At 38.7% G+C, this 25,904-nt stretch overlaps 1 protein-coding gene across 2 annotated transcripts; it reads right to left on the bottom strand.

Moving 5' to 3' along the window:
- Nucleotides 1-973: 973 nt before the first annotated feature.
- On the bottom strand, nucleotides 974-24,748 carry si:rp71-17i16.5 (phosphatidylinositol 4,5-bisphosphate 3-kinase catalytic subunit gamma isoform). 2 transcript variants are annotated; one of them, XM_042005055.1, is made up of 13 exons: nucleotides 24,723-24,748; nucleotides 24,311-24,573; nucleotides 21,084-22,288; nucleotides 18,532-19,183; nucleotides 17,017-17,082; nucleotides 14,127-14,352; nucleotides 12,357-12,451; nucleotides 11,930-12,073; nucleotides 11,739-11,829; nucleotides 7,102-7,232; nucleotides 3,611-3,722; nucleotides 3,242-3,399; nucleotides 974-2,233 (listed from the first exon to the last, which is right to left on the bottom strand). In XM_042005055.1, exons 2-13 carry the CDS (start codon nucleotides 24,554-24,556, stop codon nucleotides 1,976-1,978), a joined length of 3,384 nt encoding a protein of 1,127 aa, XP_041860989.1. In that variant the 5' UTR covers nucleotides 24,557-24,573; nucleotides 24,723-24,748; the 3' UTR covers nucleotides 974-1,975. The 2 variants fall into 2 exon arrangements, with proteins under 2 accessions (XP_041860989.1, XP_041860991.1); XM_042005057.1 differs by lacking the exon at nucleotides 24,723-24,748 and having other exon boundaries at nucleotides 2,002-2,233; nucleotides 3,222-3,399; nucleotides 24,311-24,689.
- Nucleotides 24,749-25,904: the final 1,156 nt, after the last annotated feature.

Consider the following 25,904-nt stretch of genomic DNA (forward strand, 5'->3'; position numbering starts at 1 on the left):
AGGTGTCTACAATCTTGTAATCAGTCAGTGGGCCTATATATAGGGCTACAGGTAGTCCCTGTGCTGTTTGGTGACATGGTGTGTCCCACACTCAACATGAACCAGAGGATGCAAAGGAGAGAGTTGTCTCAGGAGATGAGAAAGAAAATTATAGACAAGCATGCTAAAAGTAAAGGCTATAAGACCATCTTCAAGCAGCTTGATGTTCCTGTGACTACAGTCGCACATATTATTCAGAAATTTAAGATCCATGGGACTTTAGCCAACCTCCCTGGACATGGCCCCAGGAAGAAAATTGATGGCAAATCAAAGAGACGGATAATACGAATGGTAACAAAAGAGCCCAGAAAAACTTCTAGAGATTAAAGGTAAACTTCAAGCTATATATATACATATATATATATATATATATATATATATATGAACCAATGCCTGCATTGCTTCATGGTTGATGGCATTGCAAAGGTTTGACATGGAAGTCTGTTGTGCTCACAACAAAAAGAGTCTGCTGGGAACAGATTTAGATGCCTGTCATCCTTGCACTGAAGACGTGCCATTGCAATTGACAGCGGCAATTGATCCCCAGCCAATAACTGACCTACACCATCACTACTTACTGAACTACTTATGCATCGGTTCTTTCTGTTGATACAATACAGTAAAAATAGGTCAAACTAGGCATAGTCGCAAATGGTGATTAATCATGATTAATTCATTTGAAAGCTGTGATTAATCTGAATAAACATTTTAATCTCTCTCTCTCTCTCTCTCTCTCTCTCTCTCTCTCCCTCTATATATATATATATATATATATATATATATATATATATATATATATATATATATATATGGGGCTGGACTTGATTAATAAAATAAACCTAATTAATTAGAGGCTTTTTTTTTTTTAAATGGATCTTAATGGACGACTTTCTGAAAGTGTCTAATAACACAAGAAAAAGTCTTTAGATTTGTCATCACATTTTTATTGGCGCCATTTACATTTTCAACAAATATTGTGCTCCAGTCCTCCTTAAGGGAAGAATTTAGTTTCAATCAATCTTCATTTATAGAGCACTTTTTCATATGAAACAAATTGCAACACAATGTGCTTTAAATTAAAGACATGACAAAAAAAAAGAAAACAACCATCATAACCAATAAAGAACCAAACATACAAGTCACAGATACATGACATATCTCATGCATACATGCATAAAATTACATTCCCTATAAGCGTAGTACTAATCCTTACCAATACCATTGGGGACACAAAAAACTGGGAATTTAAATAAAAGATGTTAAGCTAAAAAAAAAAAAACAGATAAATAAGATAAGAATTATATAAAATCAGAAAACTAAAATAAAATAATATACTGCAGGAAACTAGTAAAATGGAATGGAAAGATGATAGAAAGGACATGGGTTAAATATAAAAACAAGTTCATTCATTTTCTATACCACTTATTCTAATTCAGGATTTCGGGGTGGCTGGAGCCAGTCCCAGCAATTAGCAAGAGAGTCAGTCCAACCACTCACACTAACTCTTAGGGAAAATTAAGAGTAACCAATTAATCTAATATGCATGTCTTTGGATGGTGGGGGGAAGCCGGAGTACCTGGAGAAAACCCACACACATGAGGAGAACATGCAATCTCAACACAGAAGAGCCACTGTTCAAACCAAGGCTCGACAAGTTCATACAACAATGTAATGTAAAAAAAAAAGTAATAATGAAGTAATGTAACACTTGTAAATGGGTTAATGAACATGTTGAATTGGTAAAACACAATCACCAAATATTACAACCAAATTTAATAGAATATGAACGCTCTTTCTGGTCTTCATCAGCATATATCTAGTCACTTTAATGATATGACAGCAACAATACACACTATAAGCATAAAACCAAGCCAATGTTCCACAAAGACACTTGCACATTGGATATCTCCAGCACTGAAGCAAAGTAGATCACAGACTACTTAATACCTGCCACCATGTGGATCCACCAGTTGGCCTGTACAGTCCAACCCCGATCCTCACACACAGAGATCTGTTGGAGAAAATGCTCCTTGGCTTCAGCATCAGTTTGGTCCTCCTGGAGCGCCTCCCGCAGGTAGCGCATGTCCTCTGCAGCACTCAGCTCTGGGATGCCAGTGAGCAGCATGAGGGAGAAGAGTGTGACCAGCAGGTGAGAATGGGAGTGGAGGGAAAGGTAAGCCTGGGTACAGGTGTCCTGATGGAGGCAGCCGTCAAAAATAAGAATTCAGAACAACACAAATGGCAAAAAACAAAATCAAAGAAAGTAAGAAATATCTTATCTAAATTTATTCATGTGCGGGTGAATATTGTATTCACACTTCTGTTCATCATGGCAAAATCGTTATCCTCTCCATTTAAATAACCATTTTATAAATCATAATAATGTCCAAAAGCCATGGGCTAATTTCTTCAATAAATGCACCACAGAACATGTCAATGCATCTATTACTGGCCTACAAAAAGAAGAATTAATATGCATACATAAGCTAATGCCTTTTTAAAAAAAAGAAGAAGAAGAAGCTCAATATTTCATTATGTGAATTTAACACATAATTTCTTCACACTTTAAATATATATATATATATCTATATATATATGTATATATAGATATATATACATATATATATTGGTTTATAGCTTGTAGACAAGAAAAATGAATACATTTATTCTTTTTGGCAACAAATCCACATGGCCTGCTCAAGTCATACCTTAGATTCATGTGATGCGTGTATCAAAACCAGATACATACCTCCAAAATTGAAATAAAATTGAAATAAAAAAGACCTTATTAATCCCTGAGGGGAATTGCAATGTAAAATATCAAAACTAAGAAAACTTACACATAAACCATCTTGATGCCACAAGTCATTGTACATTTTACAATTTATATCTTGGACAGTGTGTGAAGTTCTGTGGGGTTTGTGCAACATTTCAGTGGACTAATACAACCCTGAATAATACTACCACTTCTGTTTTAATACTAATATCTAACTCTATATGGAAGTTAATTTAAAAAATGTATAAAATTAATTAAAATATTGTAACTGATCCAAGAGCTTTTTCCCTATTAATAAGCAGGGACTTAGGTGGGCATAAGAAGTAGACTCTTAAAAACATGAAAAATGAAGTACATCACTTATTATTTAAATTAAAATATCTGCATAAGAGCTAAACCCACACACATGAAACTCGAAGATCTCACCATGAACCTCTGGAAGTAGAGGCTGTTGCGACCTTTGACCCTCCCCATGACATACAGGAAGTCAGGTGTGAGGACGAAGGGCACACGCTCCCTTTTTACACCCAAGAAGTGCTTCCTGTTTCCCAGGATGTGGCCGAAGTCGATGTGGAAAAGGTTCCCTACAAGGCCCCAAAAATGCAAGAATAAAAAAGTTTGATTCTGATAATCATCTGGTTTCATAATCCAGGTTTTCGTTTAATTTTAATTATCAATTTAATAATTTTGCCGATGAGCAAATGAGTAATGATAAAACAACAGATCATAATTTTTCTCAGCTCAGAAGTTACATTAATATTTAGTGCTGTGTGATCAAAGGTGTGTGTTGCGTACCTTGATCTGTGATCATAATGTTGTCATTGTGCCGATCCCCTATACCCAGGACGTAAGTGGCCACACAGTAACCAGCACAGGACTTTACGAACTTGTCCACAGTCTTGTAGTGCTGCAGTTAAATGAGATCAAAGATTTTACATTTCCAATAAGTAAGTAAATAAACTTTTATTTATATAGCACCTTTCTATGGGGGCATTTCCTTATCTTTAATCACGAGCATAACTGATGAATTTGAGAACAAGATTTCTTGTTTTCATGCTCAAATATAATTTTGCCTTTTCTCAAATCTCTGCTTTCACACTCAAAAAGTCCCTTCTTGCTCTCAAATATATTGTTTACTTTTCAAAACTCTGCTCCTCTTCTCAAGTTTAGTGTTGCAGGTTCAAATCTCCTGCGCTTCAGCTTGGTATTTTTCCCTCACACGCATTCGCTCTCTCAAAACCTCTGCTTTTGGATTTTTTCATCTCTCTTGGGTTGCTGAATGAGCTGTCTGTCAAATGTCTTCCAGCCAATAGAATTTGAGATAAATGCAGAGCAAATCGTCACCGCCTCCTTCAGGGTGCCCTAGTTTTACTTGACACAGTGCACTCCCTACAAGTTTTTTTTTTTTATCCAAGTTTGCTTTGTACAATCATTTAAAAACTTTCCTCTTTACTTTTAAAGTAGACACTTAATTGTAATATTATAACTCATTGGGCCTCTGGCAAATCTATGTGTTCAGCTCAACTAAGATGACCTCATGAGAGCACATAAAGTGTAGATAATAAAGTTCTATATCAGCATGGCTGAAAATGTATTTCATTTTGTTTAACAATTTCTCCAAGATGTGACATTGAAGCAGATTCTGTAAGAATAATAGGATTTAAATGTTGGAAATGCTGGTTAGTTTCAGGTTATATATTTTGTGAGAGAACATTTTTTTAGATGTTTATAGTTGACAAGGTGTAACAATGATGACATCATGGTTATGCATCTCAGTTACTCAACACTATTAGTAGTACACTGTCATAATTCTGCTACATAAATATATAGGAATGATGATCAGCTCCTCGTGCATGCTAAGTATAAGTCAATTCTACCATAAAAGCAGAATATCTATGTCTCAATTTATGATTTCCTTAGCTTTATACTTGGCATACAATATGTTTGTATAAGTACAGTTAGTTTGTAAATGAGTACTTTTACTGTGAGTTAGAAAGCTACTATGTTTTTCTTTCATTGAAAAAAACACTCACGTGCATAAATGAAAAGCATAATAAAAACATAATGTTTACTAGAGATTGCTGGGTTGGGTTATCCTTACTGGTTTTACTGACAATCCGAATTAAGTGCCGATTTTCTGAGTCCACTGTGTAAAGTAAAACAAGTGCACCCTGAAGAAAGCAGTGACAATTTGCTCAATCAACCTTTATCTAGTATTCTATTGGCTGGAGTATGTTTGACAGACATTTGATGTTTGGGACAAATGGCTGCAAAAGTTCATAATGTGGGGCTTGACCATGCAGAGTTCTATATGTTAAAACCAGAATTTTGTCATGTATTCTGTAGTGGATTGGGAGCCAGTGTAACTGAGCTAGCAATGGGGTGACATGAATATTTTGAAGATTTGGTTAGGAGCTTTGCAGCAGCGTTATGTACAACTTGAAGATGTTCCAGTGATTTCTTATTCAGGCAAGGGAAAATAGAGTTACAGTGGTCCAGGTGTGAAGATATACAAGAATATATGATCATTTCCAGCTCAGAATGTAACACAATAGGGCCTAGCTTAGCAATATTTATTAAATAAGAAAAAACAAAAGCTAACCAGTGATTTAATATAGAGCCAAGTCTGTAAATATTACTTGTCCTGTAGATATTACTGTCTGCTGTGAATTCAAAGAGGGTGAATGACAGCATTCTTAAAATAGACAGGGACATGACCAGACACCACTAGATGAATTAATTATAGTTGAAGACATAGGGACCAATAGACTGAAGTTGATCAAGAAATGTCAAGAGAGCAAGAAGATGATTTCACTGACTTAACTAACTAGAACAGCTCAGACGAATGAAACAGGTAAAAAAAAAAAACTTTAAAAAATTACAGGAAGGACTAGACTAAGAACAGACATTTTAAAAGTACAGGGGGAAGAGTCTGCTTCTAACATTGCTGACTTTTTAAATAACAAATACAAGAAAAAGAGTAAACTGCAATTATTTGCACTTCCGCATAGGCTTCACACTTTACTGCCGGTGGTTGCTGCTTGATTGGACTCAAAAACATGAAGGATTGTCTTACTGTATGCAGGAGTGCACAGAGAATCACGAAGCCTACTTTTCTACCTTTTTGTCTTGTGACTTAGTATGGAAGTCTTTCACATAACGCAAGACTCCCATTTTATCATAGATAATAACACAGACAAAGACGATGCACAGTTGTTTACGAGTATACAATCAACATCTGTGGCTATCCCGAGTGTTACTTCACCTGACAAAGACCGATTTTCTGACCCAGAGAGCAGGCAGCCACTCTCCCATCTTCCTGGTACTGCGTACTGCCAGTGAATCTTTTAGTGGTACACAGTAGAGGACCTTACTTTCCGTTTCTGTTACCGTTACTTTCACCCCTGGATTACATGTTAACCAGTTTCAATAAATCTGCTGTCAAACTGGTAAAATCTAAAATTGTGCCTGATCAAATGTTTGTTTTTTACAGAAAAGTTTTAGGTTGTGGTTTTTAATCTAACTCTATAATGTTGTACTTAACAAAGTTTTCTTACTGTAATTCGCTCCCCACACTATTTCTCAGCTACTGAGGGGTGTGTTATGCTCTTTGAGTCAAACCTAAAAGGCAGCATCCAGACTGCCAATGACATCCAATCTAAAAAACAGGTTCTGTGACAATACAGGGATGGGATTGGCGCTCTTAATAAAGTTTATTTACACTCTTGTGACAGCTCTAATACAAAAAGTCTGATATTTTAAAGAAACATATGCTGCCTTCAAGACCACATTCTTCCCCGGAACTTTAAATTCAAGACACACACTGCAAATTGTGCCTGCATTTCTAATTTGTCCCCAATAGTGAATATGTGTAGAATTAAAGAGAAAATGTAACAGCTGTGACCCCATAGCATAGTGCACCTTAAAACACAATTGCAGTAAGAATGAGACTAAACACATGTATATTAAACTTAATTAAACTGACATGACTAAACATGAATTTTGCTGGGTGCATATTGTCTACAGGGATATAAAGGTAAAAAAAAAAGCTTATTTTGCTTTTATATTCAATTGTGTTTTATATATGGTTTCGGTTTTACTGATTTAGAAATGTAATTTCTAAGAGAGCAACTATACAGATTTGTGTAGGTTTAAGCCAACGTTAGTCAGCTACCATGCTTAAACAGAGCAAGCTTTGTCATGCTTTCAAATTTAAAGCTTTTGGGTGCAAATACATGTATGACATGTATTGTGAATAATATCTTTTACACTGTACCAGTACTCACTATTTCCTGTAGTGGACACTTGGATTTGAGCCACTCAAACAGGGCATCATTTCTGAAGGCTGCAGTTGTTCCTCCATGGCTCCTCTGGACTGCAGCAATGGTTGCTGAATTTCTCACAATTTCTATCATACCTGTTCAAAAAAAATTGATTAACAAGAGTTAACAAGAGGGGGCAGTGGCTCAGGTGGTAGAGCTGGTCATCCTATAATTGGGAGGTTGGCGGTTCGATACCCAGTCCCCCAGTCATCTGTTGTTGTGTCCTTGGGCAAGACACATCACCCTCCTTGCCTCCAGTGTTGGCATTGCTGGTGTATGAATGTGGACATAAATGTTCGGTGGTGGTTTGAGAGGCTGTAGACGTGGATTGGCTGCCACGTTTCCACCAGTCTGCCCCAGGGCAGCTGTGGCTACACATGTAGCTTACCATCACCAGGTATGAATGAGGAGCGAATGAATAATGTATACAATATGAAAGTGCTTTGGGTGTCTTGAAAAGTGCTATATAAAAAAACTCTAATCCATTATTATTACTTTTTAATGAGTTCTTTATAGGGTTCAGCACCCATGTGAGTGAGTTTGTGTTGGAATATCAATTCCTTACAATGAACATAACGAGTAATTGTGTGTTCCATAAATTCCTAGTTCTGAAGTTATGCCATGTGTAACCATTATTATTAACCTCATTATTTCAGTGACAAGGCTTTAATCCTTCATCAAAAAGATGCATCTATCCCCATCCCCCCCCCAATATTTCAACTTTTTTGAGCATTCTACAGTGCTATAGTGTTTAATACTCATCAGACAAGTGAGCAGCACCACTTTTTACCACATAAACGCATGTTTGAGTTTTTCTGTGTGCCTCTACATAAAGTTTGCCTGGCACTGAAAACAATAGGGTTTATGCCTCTGATGCCACCGCTTATTACAGGGGCTGACATTAATATAATGTCAGCCCCTCTTTAATGAGCTCTGCTTGGCTGGAAACTGTTCCAACAAAGTCCAAATGCGTCCACCAACACATATTTATTAGCAATGTCACTGATACAGCTGTCAATCATTCCGATGAACCTTATTCATCTAGTCCAGGGGTAGCCAACGTTGGTCCTCGAGGGCACCAATCCGGCAGGTTTTCCAGATTTCCCTGCTCCAGCACACCTGACTCAAATTAAATGGATCCAACAGCCTATAAGGATCTTCACAATGACTCGTTAGTTTAAGTCAGGTGTGTTGGGGCATGGAAATCTGGAAAACCTGCCGGATTGGTGCCCTCGAGGACCAACGTTGGCTACCCCTGATCTAGTCTATGTTTCACCTTTGGACTCCGTATCATTTTTGGTTAGTTTTTTAGGTACTTTAGGTAAGATCTTTTGAACCACTTTGAGTTCTCATTGATTTCAAGGGGTTGAAAATATGGGCTCTTTGTCCCTTCTTTCTTTCTGTGAACCAGACAGACTTTTCTGTGTTCTTTGCAACCACCAACTTCAAATGAGTGCTCAGAGACTTTGAACTTGAGGGTTCACTGATCAGCGACGTCAGATTAGCTCTTTGGGTTGATGAATCAGCAATCAGCCAGGAACTATGACTCACTGACACACTATAATACTAGCTTTTCATTTATGGAAAAGAGGTTTCGATTTCCATCAGACTTAAAACCAACTACAATCTTTAAAACTGTAGGTATATGCGCCCTTCAATGGGAAGTGGTAAAGACATTATTGGTCATCCCCAGCCTCCCACACTCTGTTGACATCCTGGTTAGACTTGGCGCCCATGTGGAAACTCCACAACACAATAATGTTTTGTGTTAACTGACATCAGCAAGTGATGTTTCTTCACCACTTGACATTGCAAGGTTGCTACCTCTAATCATGTCACTGTTCCAGGGCACACTTAGATCCCCATCCAGATCCACATGCAACCAGGGCAGACCCTCAATCATTCATAAGCTCTGTTTCAACCTTTACCCATGTTCTTTGAGCTTGGTCTCTCCCTGCAGGCAACAGCTCTGCTTAGTCTGGATTCCAGGGCCATGTTCTTAGCAGTTTGCCACCCTACTGCCCAACCCATCAATATTTCCAAGGTCATGCCTCTTGGCTGGCTCACAGTTCCATAATTCTGAGCTGAACATCCCAATCCCAATAATAATGAGGCATTATCTCTTCATTGCTGCCTGAAGACCAGACACCTCAGGTGGTCTATACTCGAAGACAATAGCACTCTTTTCTGTCTTGGATTTGGAGGATGAGGAACATAAAACTACACATAATACTTCTCAAATACAAAGAGTCTTTCTCCATAGATTCTCTAGATTGTGGCCTGACAACAATTCATTTGGTGCGAATTCCAGCTCCACCCAATGCCCCTCCCACTTATGTACCCCAGTACAAAATTCTATTGGCGTCATTCAAACTAGTCCAAGAAATTATTGATAATCTTTTGAAAAAGGGAATCATGTTGTGAGACCGCATCTGTTCAGAGCCTCTTTGGCCGGTCATGAAACCAAATGGGAAATGGAAACTCACCATTGACTACCGCAAACTGAACCAACAGGTTCCTCTGTTGCGGTGGCTTATGACCTACTGAAACAGCAACTTCCTAGGGTCAAAAATGCTCGGTATTTCTGTACACTAGATTTTTCTTCTGGATTCTGGACCATTCCAGTCTATGCTGAAGACTAATATGAAATAGTGTTCAGTTAGTGTTCAACCACCAATACACCTTTACAGGGTGTGATTTGTGAAAAAAAAAACAGAGGGGGAGGGATAATTCTGATCATTTTGAGCAACATTTTGATATTTTTGAAAAAAATGACTACAACAGCGAACCAACAATATTAAACAGGCTAAAAATGGTTGTTTCTTCTGTAAATTTGCTTAACTCAGGTTATATAACCACGGCAGTAGGGTCTCCTTTTTTTAAACTAGAACTGAACCCGTGCATTTGCAGAAATATTTGCTCATTATATTGAACTTAAATTTGTGCCAAATAAAAATAAATAAAATTAATTTATAAAAGTCCCTAATTAAATTTGAAATAAAATATGGCAAAGCCTACCACAATGTGCTGTCAAAATGTTACTTTTTCTTTTGTGGCTAATTGGGTAGCCTATAGGTTGCTACAACAGTCTGCCATAATAAAGCATCTCAGCCTTTTTTTCTGCTTTCTGGTTGGTGGATCAATAGCAACTTGCTGTCCCTGTTTTAACCACATCTCCACAAATTTGCGGGCCAGGAATGAGGCAACATTTGGTCCATTTACAGCGATGAAAAGCAGATTGTTCAATGTGGACACATTCTTTCTGTTTCTGCCACTGTTAAGGATGTTGTTCATCACACTGAAATCTCATTCACACTCGGCTGTGGACACTGGAAGTGTGGAGACAGCAGTTAGAACTTTTTGCATGTTCTCTCCTGTGAGACCGTGACATTTTAATGGACGGTACTCCTTCAGGAGTATGAGACTGCACAGTGCACCTTCACAAAGTGTCCTATTGGTTAAGCCAATTCTCTAGCTGAGTTCAACATCTTTCTGAACAGAGCTTGTCCGGATGCTGGAGAATGTGGCAATCTCATTTATGTTGATGATGTCCTGTTATAGTCCAACTTTGGAAGTGCGTGTGGCCGAAATCGACCATGTGTCAGGTCAGCTCACTGCTGCAGGAGCAAAAATCTCACTCTCAAAGTGTCAGTGGTGCAGAACTAGGGTGGATTATGTTGGTTTGTTGGTAGGTCCAGATGGTGTTCGGCCACAAGTAAGCCACATTCAGGGCATTGTTAACATTAAGGAACCGACTAACATTTCTGAACTTCGCAGCTTCCTGGGAGTCTGCAGTACTCTCGACAGTTCATTGAAAACTACTCTGACATTGCAAAACAGCTGACTTATGTTCTTAAAAAGGATGTCCCTTTTGTGTGGACTGAATCACAACAGCAGGCCATGTTGATGATGAAAGACGAACTGTTTTCAGCTCCATGCCTAGCTTTTCCTAACTTGAGGTGGGTTTCTCCACCTGATGCATGAGTGTTGTGCTTTATCAGATGTATGACCAAGATAAATGTGTCGTAGCTTATGCTAGCAAAACGTTAACAGCACCTGAACTCAAATATTCAGATTATGAAAAGACATTACTAGCTGCTGTCTGGGCTGTGAAACCCTTCTCCAACTATCTTGGTGGTCAAAGGTCATTCTAGAAACCATTGCAAAGGTTTGACATGGAATACATTGTGCTCAGAACAAAAAGAGTGCTTGGAACAGATTTAGATGCCTTCCATCCTTGCACTGAAGATGTGACAGTGCACTGGACACTGGCAATTGAGCCCCAGCCAATAACTGACCCACACCATCACTACTTACTGAACTACTTAAGCATTGGTTCTTTCTGTTGATATAATACAGTAAAAATGGGCAAATTTCAGGCATAATCGCAAATGGTGATTAATCATGATTAATTCATTTGAAAGCTGTGATTAATCTGAATAAAAAATTTTATTGTTTGACAGCCCCTTATATGCTTTTATATATATATATATATATATATACACACACACACACACACACTTTAAGCATTGTTGGGCTAACAGTAATAAATCTTAATAGCCAGTTTAAAAAAAAAAAAGAAACATATAATAACTTCATACCAACGTTATGTCCTGTAGAGATGCAGCCATATGGAATCAGGTTAAGGTCCAGTGATTTCTCCTGCCAGATGGAGTCCATCAACACCAGTGTCTAGAGAGAAAGATTAAAATGACCAAAGTCACTTTATTAAAAGGTAAATATTGGTGTGTAAAATAATAAAAATAACTAAGAGCACAGTGATCTCAGTTACCTGAATGATCAGCATGTCCTGTCTGAGGTCGTCTCCTTGTTTGAATATTATTCCAACTGGTGAGCTAGAAATGGGTGATGGCATGGGAGAAAACTCCAGCCATAGTGGTTTCTTCTTACTAGCCATCACCTTGCATTTGTCCAGCTGTATCATAGGGAAAGGGTTTAGATTTGTTTGTGTGACCGTATTAAGAGTGGTAATTTTTTTCTGTACTCCATTGTTTCATTAAGTTTTTAGGTGCCTGCTATGTTGCATTTGTACTTATTTATTTAATTAATTATTTTACTATGCACTTTGTTTTTAGATGATTTTAGACCAAAAACTTGGTTCTGTTGTACATCTATACATTGTCTATTCAGCATAACATCACCTAAATCCTTATGCGCTTGATGTGGAAATACAAACAGACCAGTGTAAAAGTACATACCAAGATTCCTCCGACTTTGACTCGAGGGTCAAACGGCAGCAGGAATTCATTTGGCAGATTGTTGTTTCTAAGGAGCTTCTGGAGCGTCAGAGGAGCTAAAACAGCAGCGATTAAGAAACTAATTAATTTAAATGTCACAGCAAACAGCTATTTAAATAAAGTGGCTAATAATAAAATGTATCATTTTAATCAACAAGCAGCTGCTCAGTGTTTGAAGTCATGTACAATATGTTAATAACTCACATTTAAGCTATTCAATGCAGGGCAACTGTTAAAGATTAAGTGAAAAATTCAGTTAACTAATTTACTGGCTGATGAGCAGCAGGTGTGCAGCAGCAGGTCATTCATCTCAGATCAGTAGGTCACCATGCAAGTATATTACTGTGTTTTTGTCTGTTTGTTTTTTAATGAGAGAGCAAATATTGTACTCTTCTAGCTAACTGATTGCTGTCTGTCTGTCCATCCGTCCATCTGTTTATAACCTAGATGACCAAGCTTTCCACCAGCACTTAAAGACCCACTCATGTTTTTCATGTTGTTCACATCTAATGCTAGAGGACATATCTTGAGGGAACTAAGCTCAAACTTGCATTACTGGGTATTTCTGTTTTCAAGTTGCTGTGAACTAACGGCAGACCCGAAAAGGCAGATGCACTGGCCATTTTACAAACATTACAATGGTCAAAAGCTGCCTTGACACCTATACTCTTACCTGTTTGGATTTTGTTGTATCACATGAGAACAATGCAACCAAAGCTGTGTGTCTTTCATGAAAAAGAATGAGGGATGTGCTCTCTCACTATGTAAATTAGCCACGTGGAGAGAAGCAGCAACAATGAATGCTGAGGGCATCAAATTACAGATTTGTCTTGAGTCTGTGTTCTCCAAACGTTAGTTTTGTCAATAAAAAAAACTGGTGAAAAGTGACTTTGTCAGTGTGTTTGTATTTAAGCACCACTTTCGGTTTCACTTTGCACAACAGAGCCTGTGAAAGTCTGTCATCCCGCAGTGCATTGTGGGACGTGACCGCCACACTTGCAGACACACAGAGTGAAACAGCATAAAAAGTAACCATTGAAGAAAACATAAATGGATGGAGAAAAATGCAAAAATGCTTTAATTAGATGGTACTAGTAAGGTACTAGTTAGCCAGTAATCTGTATGATATAACTCCTGAAAGAAACCAGACCACTTTAGTGAACATCGGTGGAAATTAAACTTTGAAACCAGAGAGAGAAACTAAGCGGCATGGCATTAACAGGCTACGCGGCCGTCTAATCAGTTTCTGGCAGACGATCACTTTATGGCACAACACCGGTGTTTCTATGACAAAAAACAGTTGATGTGCGCACTCCCAACAACTACTCCCAGCAGTTTACCAATCAGAGGCACATCAGGTGGAGGTGGGGCTCAGGGCAGAAGAGTCTGCCTGTTTCTGATGTTATTAAGCTGTTATTATATGTTAATTATTTTATTCTTTTTTTTTTTAAGTTCTTTGTAAACCTTTTTTTTTTATGCAATACTTTAAACTCTCATAGGGCAGGACCAGACTTGGGCACCCCTGTCATAGGGAGTGGTAGCCTAGTGGTTTCAGAGGTTGGCTTGGGTTGAGAGAACCTGGGTTCAAGTCCCTGAGCAAGGCTCTTAACCTCAGAATGCTCCCCGGCGCCGGAATTGGGCAGCCCACTGCTCCTAGCAACTAGGATGGGTTAAATGCAGAGAAATAATTTCTCCACTGTGGGACTAATAAAGCATGATTATTGTCCTCACCTGTAGCAGGAAGGTCGCTTTTGTCGGGATAGAGTCCCTTAATGGTGAACGTGACCTCTTGTAGGACCTCCACAGCCTGAACCTGCTGCATAAAGCTGTCAATCATTGCCTGACCACAGCCCAGCAGGTAGGCTTCTAAAATCACAGCCATACGCTGGCGAAAGTATGGGCACCCTGCCACCTCACTGCGGACGTACCAAAAGAAGAAGTGGCCGATTCTTTTGCTCTGCAAGGAAACGTGAAAGTGAGTCAGAATTCCTATTTTAAACAGGGACATGGTTGTAAGCCAAATTTTGAAGCTTTGTTGGTTAATGAGGTATTTTTTGTAGATCTAAACTGAAGACTTGTATTTAGGAATCTTTATCTATAAGTATTTTTAATAAACATAACAGTCCTAACAGTCAACAAATACGTATATACACCACCAGGCAAAGTGTGGACATGCTTTCCCATGAAATCTAATGCATATATACATATATATATACATATATATATATATATATATGTATATATATATATAAACCCTTCCCTCACCCATCCTCCCATCTATCCTGGGTAGGCTGGGTGGCTGGTCAGCTCAGGCTTGGGTCCTCTACCAGAGTCCTTGGAGCTTGAGGGTCCTATGCAGTATCTTAGGCCTGGTACACACAAAGATTATTGGACTGTTTTTGTCCCGATTTTGCCCCTTCCTGACCAAAGACAGCAAATGCCCAATTATCTTGAGTCTTATAAGATTTTTCTATAAAATTATTATTTGGTCTGAGGTGTATGAAGAACGAATTTGTCCTGGTTATCGGCTCCAAAACAGGTCATGGCCGACAATCGGAAATATTAAACATGTTCAATATTTACGTCAAAATATCTGCACGTGTGTGGAAAGCCAAAAACTCCTGAGTTGTGACTCTGTGGATTGTGACGTGGAACGGAATGTAGCCAATCAGAGAGCGAGTTGACTGGGGAACAAGGAAGGATATAAAGTCTGTGGACGCTGTCTCCAGTCTGTTATTTTTTTCAGTTCTGGCTTTTTCTCTTAACAATAGTCACAAGACCACCATCATTTTCTCGTCTGTGTTTTTGTTAGATCACATTTGGTCACGCGAGATTTCCGGCTCAGAGGACTAGACTGTAGATCAGTTGCGGGTGTGTGTTGTTCTGTGACAAGATTTTCTGAGCACACAACACACAGTATGCTCAAAACTGTGATATGTCTGATTTTTTTCTCCTCACGTGTGAGGTCTCGACCAGATAAAAAAATCTGATAAGATTAAAACAAAATTTACGTGTATACCAGGCCTTAGCTGTTTCTAGTTCTGTGTTCTTCTGGATGGAGATGTCTGATGTTTCTCCAGATATCTGCTGGAGCTACTTCTCCAGTGTGGGGGACATGGCCCCCATTGTTTCGATGACCACTGGTACTACTGTTGCCTTCACCTTCCAGGCTTTCCCCAGCTCTTCTTTGAGTCCTAGATTGTTGGTCCTTGGTTGTTCCTTTGTCCTGCTGTTTCTATCGTTGGGGATCGCTACATCGATCACTATGGCTTTCCTTTGCTGCTTATCCATAATCACAACGTCCGGTTGGTTGGTCACCAACATTTTGTTGGTCACTATCTGGAAGTCCCACAGGATCTTAGCTCTCTCATTCTTGACAACTTTGGGAGGTGTTTCCCATTGTGACCTAGGGGTCCCCAGTCCATGTTCTGCACAGATGTTTCTGTACACTATGCCGGCTACTTGGTTATGGTGTTCCATGTATTCTTTGCCTGCCAGTATCTTGAACCCTGCTGTGAGGTACTGGATTGTTTCAGGGGCCTCTTTGACCAACCTGCGCCTGGGGCCCTGCCTGGTGTGGTAGATCTGGGCCTTGGTTGGCCTGGTACTCAAGGCTTGCACTTGTGCTGCCATGATTAGCACCTATGGGCTGTTCTTCAACCTAGCCCTCTCTAGCCATTGCTAAGACTTGTTTATATTCACCACTTCAGCAATCTGTTGGTGGTATATCCCATGCAGAAGCTTCTCCTCTAGTGATGGTACTTCCATTTCATTTTCCTCCAGGTTCAACTGCCCTAGACACTCACTTAGTGCTTCTTCCCTTGAGGTCATCTTCTTGGCCTCCCTCGTTTCGCTTAGTGCACAGCCTCTGGACACTGGGTTAGGGGTGGAACCCCTCCATGATGAACAGCTTCTGTGTTTTAACATCTGTGGTCTCTCTCTCTCTCTCTCTCTCTCTCTCTCTCTCTCTCTCTCTCTGTCTTTCTCTCTCTCTATATATATATATATATATGTATGTATACAATATATTATATAGTGAAACCTATAGTGGTAAACTTGGATTTCAAACACTGGTAATAAAGTTATTAGCAACATTACTGTACATTACTAATTTAATCCATCAGAAACTACTAAATACATTATAGCTTTTAAATACTCTTTTTTTAATTATTGCTGTTAAAAGAAGTGATAAGACGCTTCACAAGAAGCACAATGGTGCAAAAGATTATCATGGACTGCGTAGTTCTATACAGAAGAAAGATAAAGACATCAATATTTATTATATTTTCCTTTTTTATTTAATTTCCTTTCAGTATAATGGTGACTGTCAGGTTAGTATAATTTGTTGTAACTGTTACTTTAACAACTAATATAACTAAATGACTTTAAATTCTCAAGTATGCAAAACATACAGATGAAGTCCAGAGAATATCAGTGTGATCTCTGCATAGTGGACCTGTCAGAGTTAATGTACTTTCTGTCACAGTACTACCCTGAATCTAAAATGCTTAATTTGCAAATAATGAGAAAAAACAAAAACTCTACAAATATAGGAAATAGCTCAATGATATTCTACAGACAGTCTTGTACATTTTAAGATAAATGAAACTGCATAACTCACCCGCAGAGCTCTTCGGATGAGGTACCGAGCCAGGAAACTATTATGATATGGTTCCACTTTCAGGGTCTGCGGAAATTATCAGAAAAATTGGGTCAATGTTGTTCATTGATAGGCTGTCAGAAACTCAAACTTACTATAAAAATTAAAAAGAAAACACTCCAATGCTTAGATATAGTAGGATAAGTGAAGTGATGACAAATGAGGCTGATTAGGATGCAGACAGGTTGGCAGTGGGCTAAAACAGCTTCAAAAAGTACCATCAATATTTCAATACATCCAATATTTTCAAGATAGACTGCTAATTGTGGGTGTAATACTAGGAAACAATGCAAAATTGTGTCCACTGTTGTAGTGCTATGTGGACCATTTATAGCCATAATAATAATGGTGAAGTGCATAAACCAGAAGACAAAAACCATTATTGTGGCACATTGGAGAGTCAATTCCTGGTCCAGTGCAGAGTTGGATGGGGGTTAAAGGCTCGCAACTGTGGGGGTAGGCATTCAACAGAGAAACACTAATGCCTTTTGGGGAGGTTAAATATATCCTAAACTAAATTGTAATGCCCCAATAGAAAACATGAAGGATGTGGTCAATTTAAAAAGAGCAGGAAGGTTAGTAACCAGGCAAATCTCACTCTGGTACATAAATAAATATGCTTGTCCAAACTTTATTTTAATTCTTTTGATTTTTATATCAATTTAAATTTTCATTTTTATTCCTATTAACTGTTTTTATTTGTCTTTGTTTATTCCTGAGTAAATATACTTAGACTTATTCTTTCTGTTTTGTCATTTGCCTTGATATTGTCACACTCTTAATCTTTTACAGAGTGTTATAAGTATCTGCCACGGCCACACCCTTTCCAGTCAGTCAATCACAGCATACTAATCATCCACACCTGTTTCCCAATCTTCTCACTCTGCCACTCCAGTCAAGCACCACAGCAGTCAGTCCCTGGATTGCTAATCAGCCACGGCTGCACTCAGTCTTCTCTCCCAGTCTATATATACTCCAGCACCACACACATTTCCTGTTGGACCTTGTCGTTGACACATGCTTGGACTGCTCATCTTCCCCTTCCCTGCTCCTTGGTTCCAGAATATCCTGTCAACTCCTCTGTTTGTCTCCTAATAGTAAGACCATTCCTCTGTTCATTGTTTACTCAATAAAGCAAAGCTTGGTTAACCCTTTTCCTGTCTCCGGAGAGGTCCATATGTAACAAATGCTGTCGTTTTGCAATGGTTTGAGGTGGTAATTTCCAATTGTCAAGTATGAAATGTGAAGTTGCTATTTTGTGCTGTGGACCAATTAAACTTTTACACTTCATGGCATGAGTGTGTGTTGCAGTGACTCAAATGGAGTCTTCACCACTATGTAACCTAACATTGACTGCAGACAAGCATTTTGTGTTTAGTTGTAAACTTGTATGTCAGTTTTATGTTGTTAATCAATGTTTTATAATCACGTGGAGCTCAACTCTGGTATACAAATATATACATATCCACATCATACCTGCACCAGCTGCAGCAAATACTTCAGTACATCATCATTAGACAAGCCCTCAAGCCTCTGCACTGCAAGCCTCCTGACTGTCTCATCAGCAAAATCCATACTTAACAGCTCCAGGGCCACAGTTAGATCCAGTTCACCTGGATCCCAGTTTCCTAGTAGCCAGTGGACATCCTCAACCGCTCTACGATTCATCCAATCAACATTACGAAGATAGTGGGGAAGGTTGGAGCCATATTGGATGCTCTCTTCCCGGAACCGTTTGAGGCAAGCCATCTTTGTGTTGATGACTGGAGATGGAGATCTGAGAGTCACTGCATCAGTTGATGGGGCCTGAAGAGATTTATCATGTGGAGAGGAAGACTCAGTAATGGAAGAGATTAGTGGGGGTGATGATGAAGCTGCATGGGAGAAGGCAGATTTGGTGGGTGAAACCTCAGAGGTGGGACTGCCAGAGCTTTCGTTGTAACCGAAGGTATTTGGAAGAACTACTGGAAAACTGTAACGGTCTAAAAGAAAGCTGATCGCCATGGAGTCGACTATGTCTGGGTTAGAGGCAGAGGACAGTTTATCTGCCTGGTATGTGATGGCTTCATCTTCAGGGGCAGGATAGGACCACATGTGCAGAGTGTGGGGACCCTGGCTGAGGACAGATCTGGAGGGAATAAAGAAAAAAATATAAATGTTAATTTATCAGTGTTTGTAACAATTCAGAAGAAAATTCAGTCAGTTTATATGTGTAAACTGTTGTGGGAAAATCAAATAGAGCTAAATTAAAATGCACTCTACAGAGTTATATGAATTCATTTTTGTTATCGTGATCTGAGTTTTGGGTTTAGATTTTTATAGTCTTGTGTTTAGTTCTTGTTGTTCTTTCCTTGTGTATTCTGTTTCCTGTTAATTAGGTGCACCTGGTTTTATTTGCTCATTCTCTTCTTTTTTTTTTATTATACTTTCTTAATCCCAAGCTGGAAAATTCTTTCCCATCCTAGTTGCTAGGAGCAGTGGGCTGCCAGATTCCAGCGCCCGGGGAGCAGTCAGATGTTGAGGGCCTTGCTCAGGGGCCCACACCTTAGTTACCAGCCTGGGGACTTGAACCCAGTTTCTCCAGACCCAAAGCCCACCTCTGTAGCCACTAGGCTACCACTCCCTGTGTATATAAACCCCGGTTCACAGTTCATTGTAGTCTTCATGTCATGTTTGTCCTGTCATGTAACTGAAAATTAAACCTTAACTTCAGCACCAGTCTTCTTGCATTTGGGTCTTCACCTTTGCCACACACCCTGACACTGCTGACATTTATAGAGATTTCATCAGCCTCAAAACAAAGAAATTGGATGTAAAGTAATGTAAGAGGAAGAAAGGAAACAAGTATCTTCAAATAAAAATGAAGTGTATAATGTTGTCCATGGTGTTGCTCAACCATGGTGTACAGTAGTCCTTATTTCCACCCTAAATATGCACTATTTACAATGACAATAATAGAAATGAATAATAACTGTTTAAAGCACTATTCAAATAGTGAGGATTTCATATCTAAGCAACAAATTATGTAAAATAATCTTGTCAAAGTCGGAACAAAACTTATCTAAAATTAGCATTCAGCAACATATTAGCTGTGTGTTAACACGTTTCATTTAATCTCATTGTGAGTCTGTACTCTGTTGCTTTGTTCATTCATTTTACCTCTTTACAACTCTTCATGTTACTGTAAATGCACTAAATACTTCCCAGCAATTGTGAATCAGCTGAAAGATAGCTCCCTGAGTCCTCAGACTTCCTGATATGAAACTTCTGCAAAAGCACTGGTTTAACTGTCCTGCTAGCAATGTTGTCTAATGCTTTGTCCTCATTGCAACAAGGACACTATTTGACCTAAAGGAGTATGTTAGTCATCAGGGTACCCCTCCTCTCTCCAGCACCCTCGTGACCATGATCTGAATTAAGAGGCCATACAAAATAAATGGATGGATGAAGTAATTATATGTTAATAGAAAAGAAACATTTAAATATCTACCATATAAGAGATTTGATGACATTTCTGTGATTTTATAGTATTTCTTTATTGTTTAAAAGGGTTAAAAAGTGTTTATTGTATATTTATGTTGCACCAAGAAGCTGTAGCCTCTGTACATGGGGTGGCTGCTCAACCAGTTAAACTACACACCATCTCATGTACTGATTATTCATTAACTGAGTCATTGTTAAGGTAGATAAAAAGCTGTCTTGAGAAATTGAAAAATTGTGTTTTACAAACAATCAGGTAAGCAGAAGGCATTTATATGAATCTTGAAACCTAGAAAAATGATCTGCCTGATCACTTCCTTTTATCAAACCGTATTTTGCAGCAAAACCTATTTAAACATATACATTTTCTAAAATTGTGGTTTTCAAGGAGTAATGGCCACAAAATCTAAAAAAGATTAATTCCATTATTAAATTGAAGCTATAAGTTAGTCTTCAGGCAACTGGAGAATTTCAAGTCATTGTGTAATTACTGCCTGATTTAATGTGGAATTTACTGAAATTGTAATTGATATAAACAAATAACTCACCTGTGATCTATGAGGAGAAGATTGACAAAATAGAGCACCTTCCCCTTCCCTTTCTGTGGGTCTGTTGTCTTGTTGACTGCTTTTGAGTCTCTGATTGATGCTTGCTTTGGGTCTTTGGTTGTTGGCGAGATGTCACTAGCACTTGCATTGATTGTAAGACCTAGCTTGACCCCACGTGGCAGATCCCTGAGAAGAACATCAAAGTCTAGCCACTCATTCCAAAGTACCTCATCTGCAAAAGGCTTGGGACCAGAGGACACTGAAGAGAGAACCTTGTTACCATAAAGTATGGAAGCTTCAACATAGACAGAGTTGGGGCATTTGTTTGGCAGCTTTGGGATATCAAAGCCAAACAACTTGACTCTGAAGTTTCTGTTGCAGTCCCACAAAGATATCATGAAAATGTCATCCAAATCCTTCCCTTGGAGACTAAGATCATCATGGGAACTGAACTGCCCACTGAAACCATCCACAAGTGGCCAGTCCACAAACTTGACAGTCTCTGATGGAAGGCATAAGAAAGGAACCACAGAGAGGTGGAGATCTTGATTGGTTTTCAAACAATGTCGGACCCAGAGGAAATCAATGAGCGTGTGGTCACCAGAAAAATACTCCTCCCTCCCTGAAACCTTTAACACCAGATGATCAGAAGTGTCATATTCAACCCTCTGGTCTGTCATCACCCTTCTAAAAACTTTTAGAAGAACATCTGGTGTTGCATTGAAATCAACTTGTATGCTAAAACTGATTTTCCTCATGTAATGGACAGTGACAGGAAGCTTTCTTTTCAGCCAGTCCTGGAGGTCTTCTGGGACTGGGGCACTTGTTATCCAGGACTCTGTGGCATACAAGATGTCATCCCGAAGCTTCAGCTCTTGCCTTCTTGGAGATGCTAATTTCCTGCGGGTGAATGTGAGCTCAGCAAGCCTATCAGATGCTTCATTCTCCAGGTCATGACCAATGAGGTAAGACAAACACTGCTGCTGTCTCTTCTTCTCCTCAGAATCAACCGCCACAAGCGGTCTTACAACAATGTGCGCCACGAGACACTGAGATTCATCATGTGACCAAGGAATATCTAATGTCCTGATAATCTGACAGTCATCATAGGCCTCATACCAGTCATCTCCTCGGGAATACAGCAGGGTGTATAAGTTGGGATCCAGTAATACAAATGGGTCTGGATGGCAATTTTGTTCCTGTGCCTGAAGGCATAGAGACAAATATTGGTAAAATGTTGATAATGTTCAAACAAAATCCAACAAATTTTCAATAAATATGTTTAGCATGATGCAATTTTTTTAGAGACAGAATATCACACAGAATAAAATTAACTGGTACCATGAGAAACATAGACATTTTAGAAAGCACAAAATGGGAAATGATGTCTTGATGGATTTGTCTTCCCACTACAACAGACAGCATTACAGCCCCTTTCTAACTGGCAAATGTCAGGCTTTTTCAAACGATTTATTACATTATAGAGCAAAACAACAGAAAAGCATTTTGGCTCTTTTTGTTTGTCTTTTAAAACAAATTAGATATGGTTTTCATGTGCTGCAGCCTCTTCAGTTATATCCAGGTCAAAGTCTGGGACAACAATCACAGAGCAGCCCATGAAGATAGATTTAAAGACACACTATGTAACTTTAAAACTTAAAACCTTAAAACTAAAGGCGGATACGGAGTCTTCAGTCCATCTCCTGTGTTCTCTATGTAGGCAATTTGGTTTGTTTTCATATCTCTTGCAGATGCGTACCCCAAAGCAGCAAATGGAGTAAGACCATCTTAAACCGTGGTGCGGTGTTAAGCAGTATAGCTGATGTGAAACCCGCAAAAGGAACAAAAAGGAACAAAAAAGAAGAAGAACTTGCAATATATTTCATGGCTGCAGAGACCAACACTGTCTACTGCGCTGCCTCTTTATATGTCTCATTCTGAGAATGTGCATTATCGTGATCTCCTCCACAGTAACCATGTCTGCTGTTGTCTAAACCTAGGTGTATTTCCATTACTCCTAGAATTTTGCAAAATCTAAATATCGCAATAAAAAACTGGTAATGGAAACACCTTTAAAATATTGCTAAAAAGTTTATGTGTTATCATGAGGTGGTTTTTCAGATGTGTTGATTAAGAGAAGTATACAGCAAAAGTGTAATGGACACACTTTTTTTCGCATTTACACGTCCCCGGACGTGACATAGGGGGCCACGTGACTAGTTCACTTCAAGTAAAGATGGCGCAGTATGGGTAGATGCAGGAGGACACAGATATCTTTTTACAAATTAAACAAATTTAATGCCATCCTTGATAGCAAACAACATTAAAATGCAGAGTTTTACAAAGAATTAGAAATCTCCTTCTTCCTCAAAGTTGAGTCTTGCGGAAAGAGATTTTACGAGAATAATGGCTAATGCGCTAAAACCATTCAATGGAATCACCTGCTATTGCACTTTGTCAAAAGTTGAGAAATATCGTTTTTATTTTGCAAAAAACTGTTATGGAAACACAGCTACAGACGTCGGTACTTGGAGGTGAACTGCCCTGCACTCCCCTCTAGGGGATGCATTAGCGAACAACCTTGACAAAATAAGAAATGTGTGAAAGTATGAGAACTGTGATGTACCTATTTACATACGTAAAAGGAGAATTAAATGACCTAATGCAGGTATTTACACACGGGCCATTTTGAACTTGTGCCATGGCTGATTTAGCAAAGAAATGTAAGATGACATCATCAGAAGAAGACTCCTGCAGTCCAAGTTCCTGCTGAACTAGTTCCTGAACTAGCTCAAAGTTCAGTTCATTCTGTTTAAAATGAATAGTTCATTCATGGTTCACCATTTTAATTTTGAAGTAGTTGTTTTACGTCAGAACTGAGCGTGAAAAACTGAACTTGAGAAACCTGTAACTATCCAACAAACCTGTTTCTGGGAAGTCATAGCCCTGAAGGGTGCAGGCTGCAGCGCATGAACATGTGAATTTAAACTGCCCCAACCATATCCAAGTATGTTAGTTTGGATTTGAAAATTGAAGGATTGTCAGTCTAGTCAGACATGCCAGCAATTGGATTTTTTATTGACATCATACAAACTTACTGAAATGGTCTTTAAGTAATTAACCTCGAGGAAAAGTATTCATCTATACTGAATGTGAGATTGCATTGCAGATACAAGAACCAGCCTTACAGGTAAAAAAAAAACAACACATTTTCTGAGTGTACTTACTTGCATACAGATTCGAAGCCGAAGCTGGTAGACACTGCACTGTGCAGGGAGGATAACTGATACCGTCTCATAATCCACACAGACACTGTCATCTTCAACACCATACATCTGCAGGGGACCAGGTCCAGACTGAAGCTCACAGATAAACTTCAGGTTGTTCTCAGAACACCTTTGAGTCAACATCCCTGACGGACTGTCCGCAGCATTTGGACAGACCGGCTGATTTGGGATCACTGAAGCATCCATTGATATTTCAGCTAAACCTGAACAAAAACAATATTTTTAGGACTCAGAGCTAATAATCAAAATCTAGTCTAATAATTTTTATACTGCATCTTTACATGATTATTCAAATGTTAATATAAATTTAGTCATAAAACAAAACACATAATTTAGAAAGTTATAATCTTACAGCAGTGAATATTGAGTCCATGAGGTTGCAGCCTACCTATCTGACTGTGAGATACAGCATGTTCCCCTTTTTGTGACTACTCCGAGACTTCCTCATTCTTTTACATGAGATGAATAACAAGGCCTTTAGTGACATTTTAAGAGCTAACTTCCTTTTAGTCTTTTTTTACTTAGATAACAAAAATTACTAAAGAGTTTTTAACATTTTTACACCTTTGATGCACAACACACCAGAGCTAATGCAGATGGGCAAATTACATTAAATGAAAAAGGTGATCTTCTGCATTTCAGCTGTAAATTGGACAGGCCAAAACAGGAGTAGTCTTACTGGAATACACCAAACCTGTTTGGCTTGTTTGCTTTGCTTTTGTGTGAAGTTACTTTTGAAAGGAATGTGGATGTTACATTTGATTCATTTACTGAAAATGTGTTGTTGTTTTTCTTTTTTGTTTGTTTGGTTTTTTAATGTATCAGTGGCAAATTGGTATAGACTAGAATTGAATGGTAGCCATTTTGGTCATTTTTCACCACTTTTCCCAAAAAGTGATTTCTCACTGATACTGCAGTATAATTAGAGAACAGTAGTGAGATGGATGATTAATATAATTTAGCTGGGTGTAGTGTAGTGTATCACATGTGGATACATACAAATCTGTCCACAGTCAAACACAAAATGTTCATAATAAGCAATTTACCCTTAAGAACATTGTGGCCAAAAGAGATTGGACTGAACTTTTTTTTTTTTCTGAATCTAATACTTATGTAAAAACTATTAAATAAATTACATAAAGTGTAGGCCTAAATGTAGGTATTGAAGCAAACAATTATCCCAAGCCTAAACTTTTTTATTTGTTTGTTTGTTTGTTTGCTTGCTTTTTTTTTGGGGGGGGGGGGGGGTCTGCTTTCTGGAACTGGATACCTGGAGGAACATCAGACATCTTCATCCAGAAGAGTGTTGTAGAAAAATTACCAAGAGTCCGGAATGAGTAAAAGTAAATGAGGTTTGTTACAGGAGAAGTATAAGAAAAATACAGAGCTGTCTTGTTAACTCCGGGGGCAAACAAGAGGACTCTGATTTGTTACATTTTAGGAATCAGTTTATTCAACCTGATCGAAGCGGAAGGCCAGTCTCTGGACTGATAAAAGGAAGGAGAGACTGTGAGGCGCCTTATTGTCTCGCCCA

The sequence above is a fragment of the Melanotaenia boesemani genome, chromosome 13 (assembly GCF_017639745.1).
Source record: "Melanotaenia boesemani isolate fMelBoe1 chromosome 13, fMelBoe1.pri, whole genome shotgun sequence".
Classification (NCBI taxonomy): domain Eukaryota; kingdom Metazoa; phylum Chordata; class Actinopteri; order Atheriniformes; family Melanotaeniidae; genus Melanotaenia; species Melanotaenia boesemani.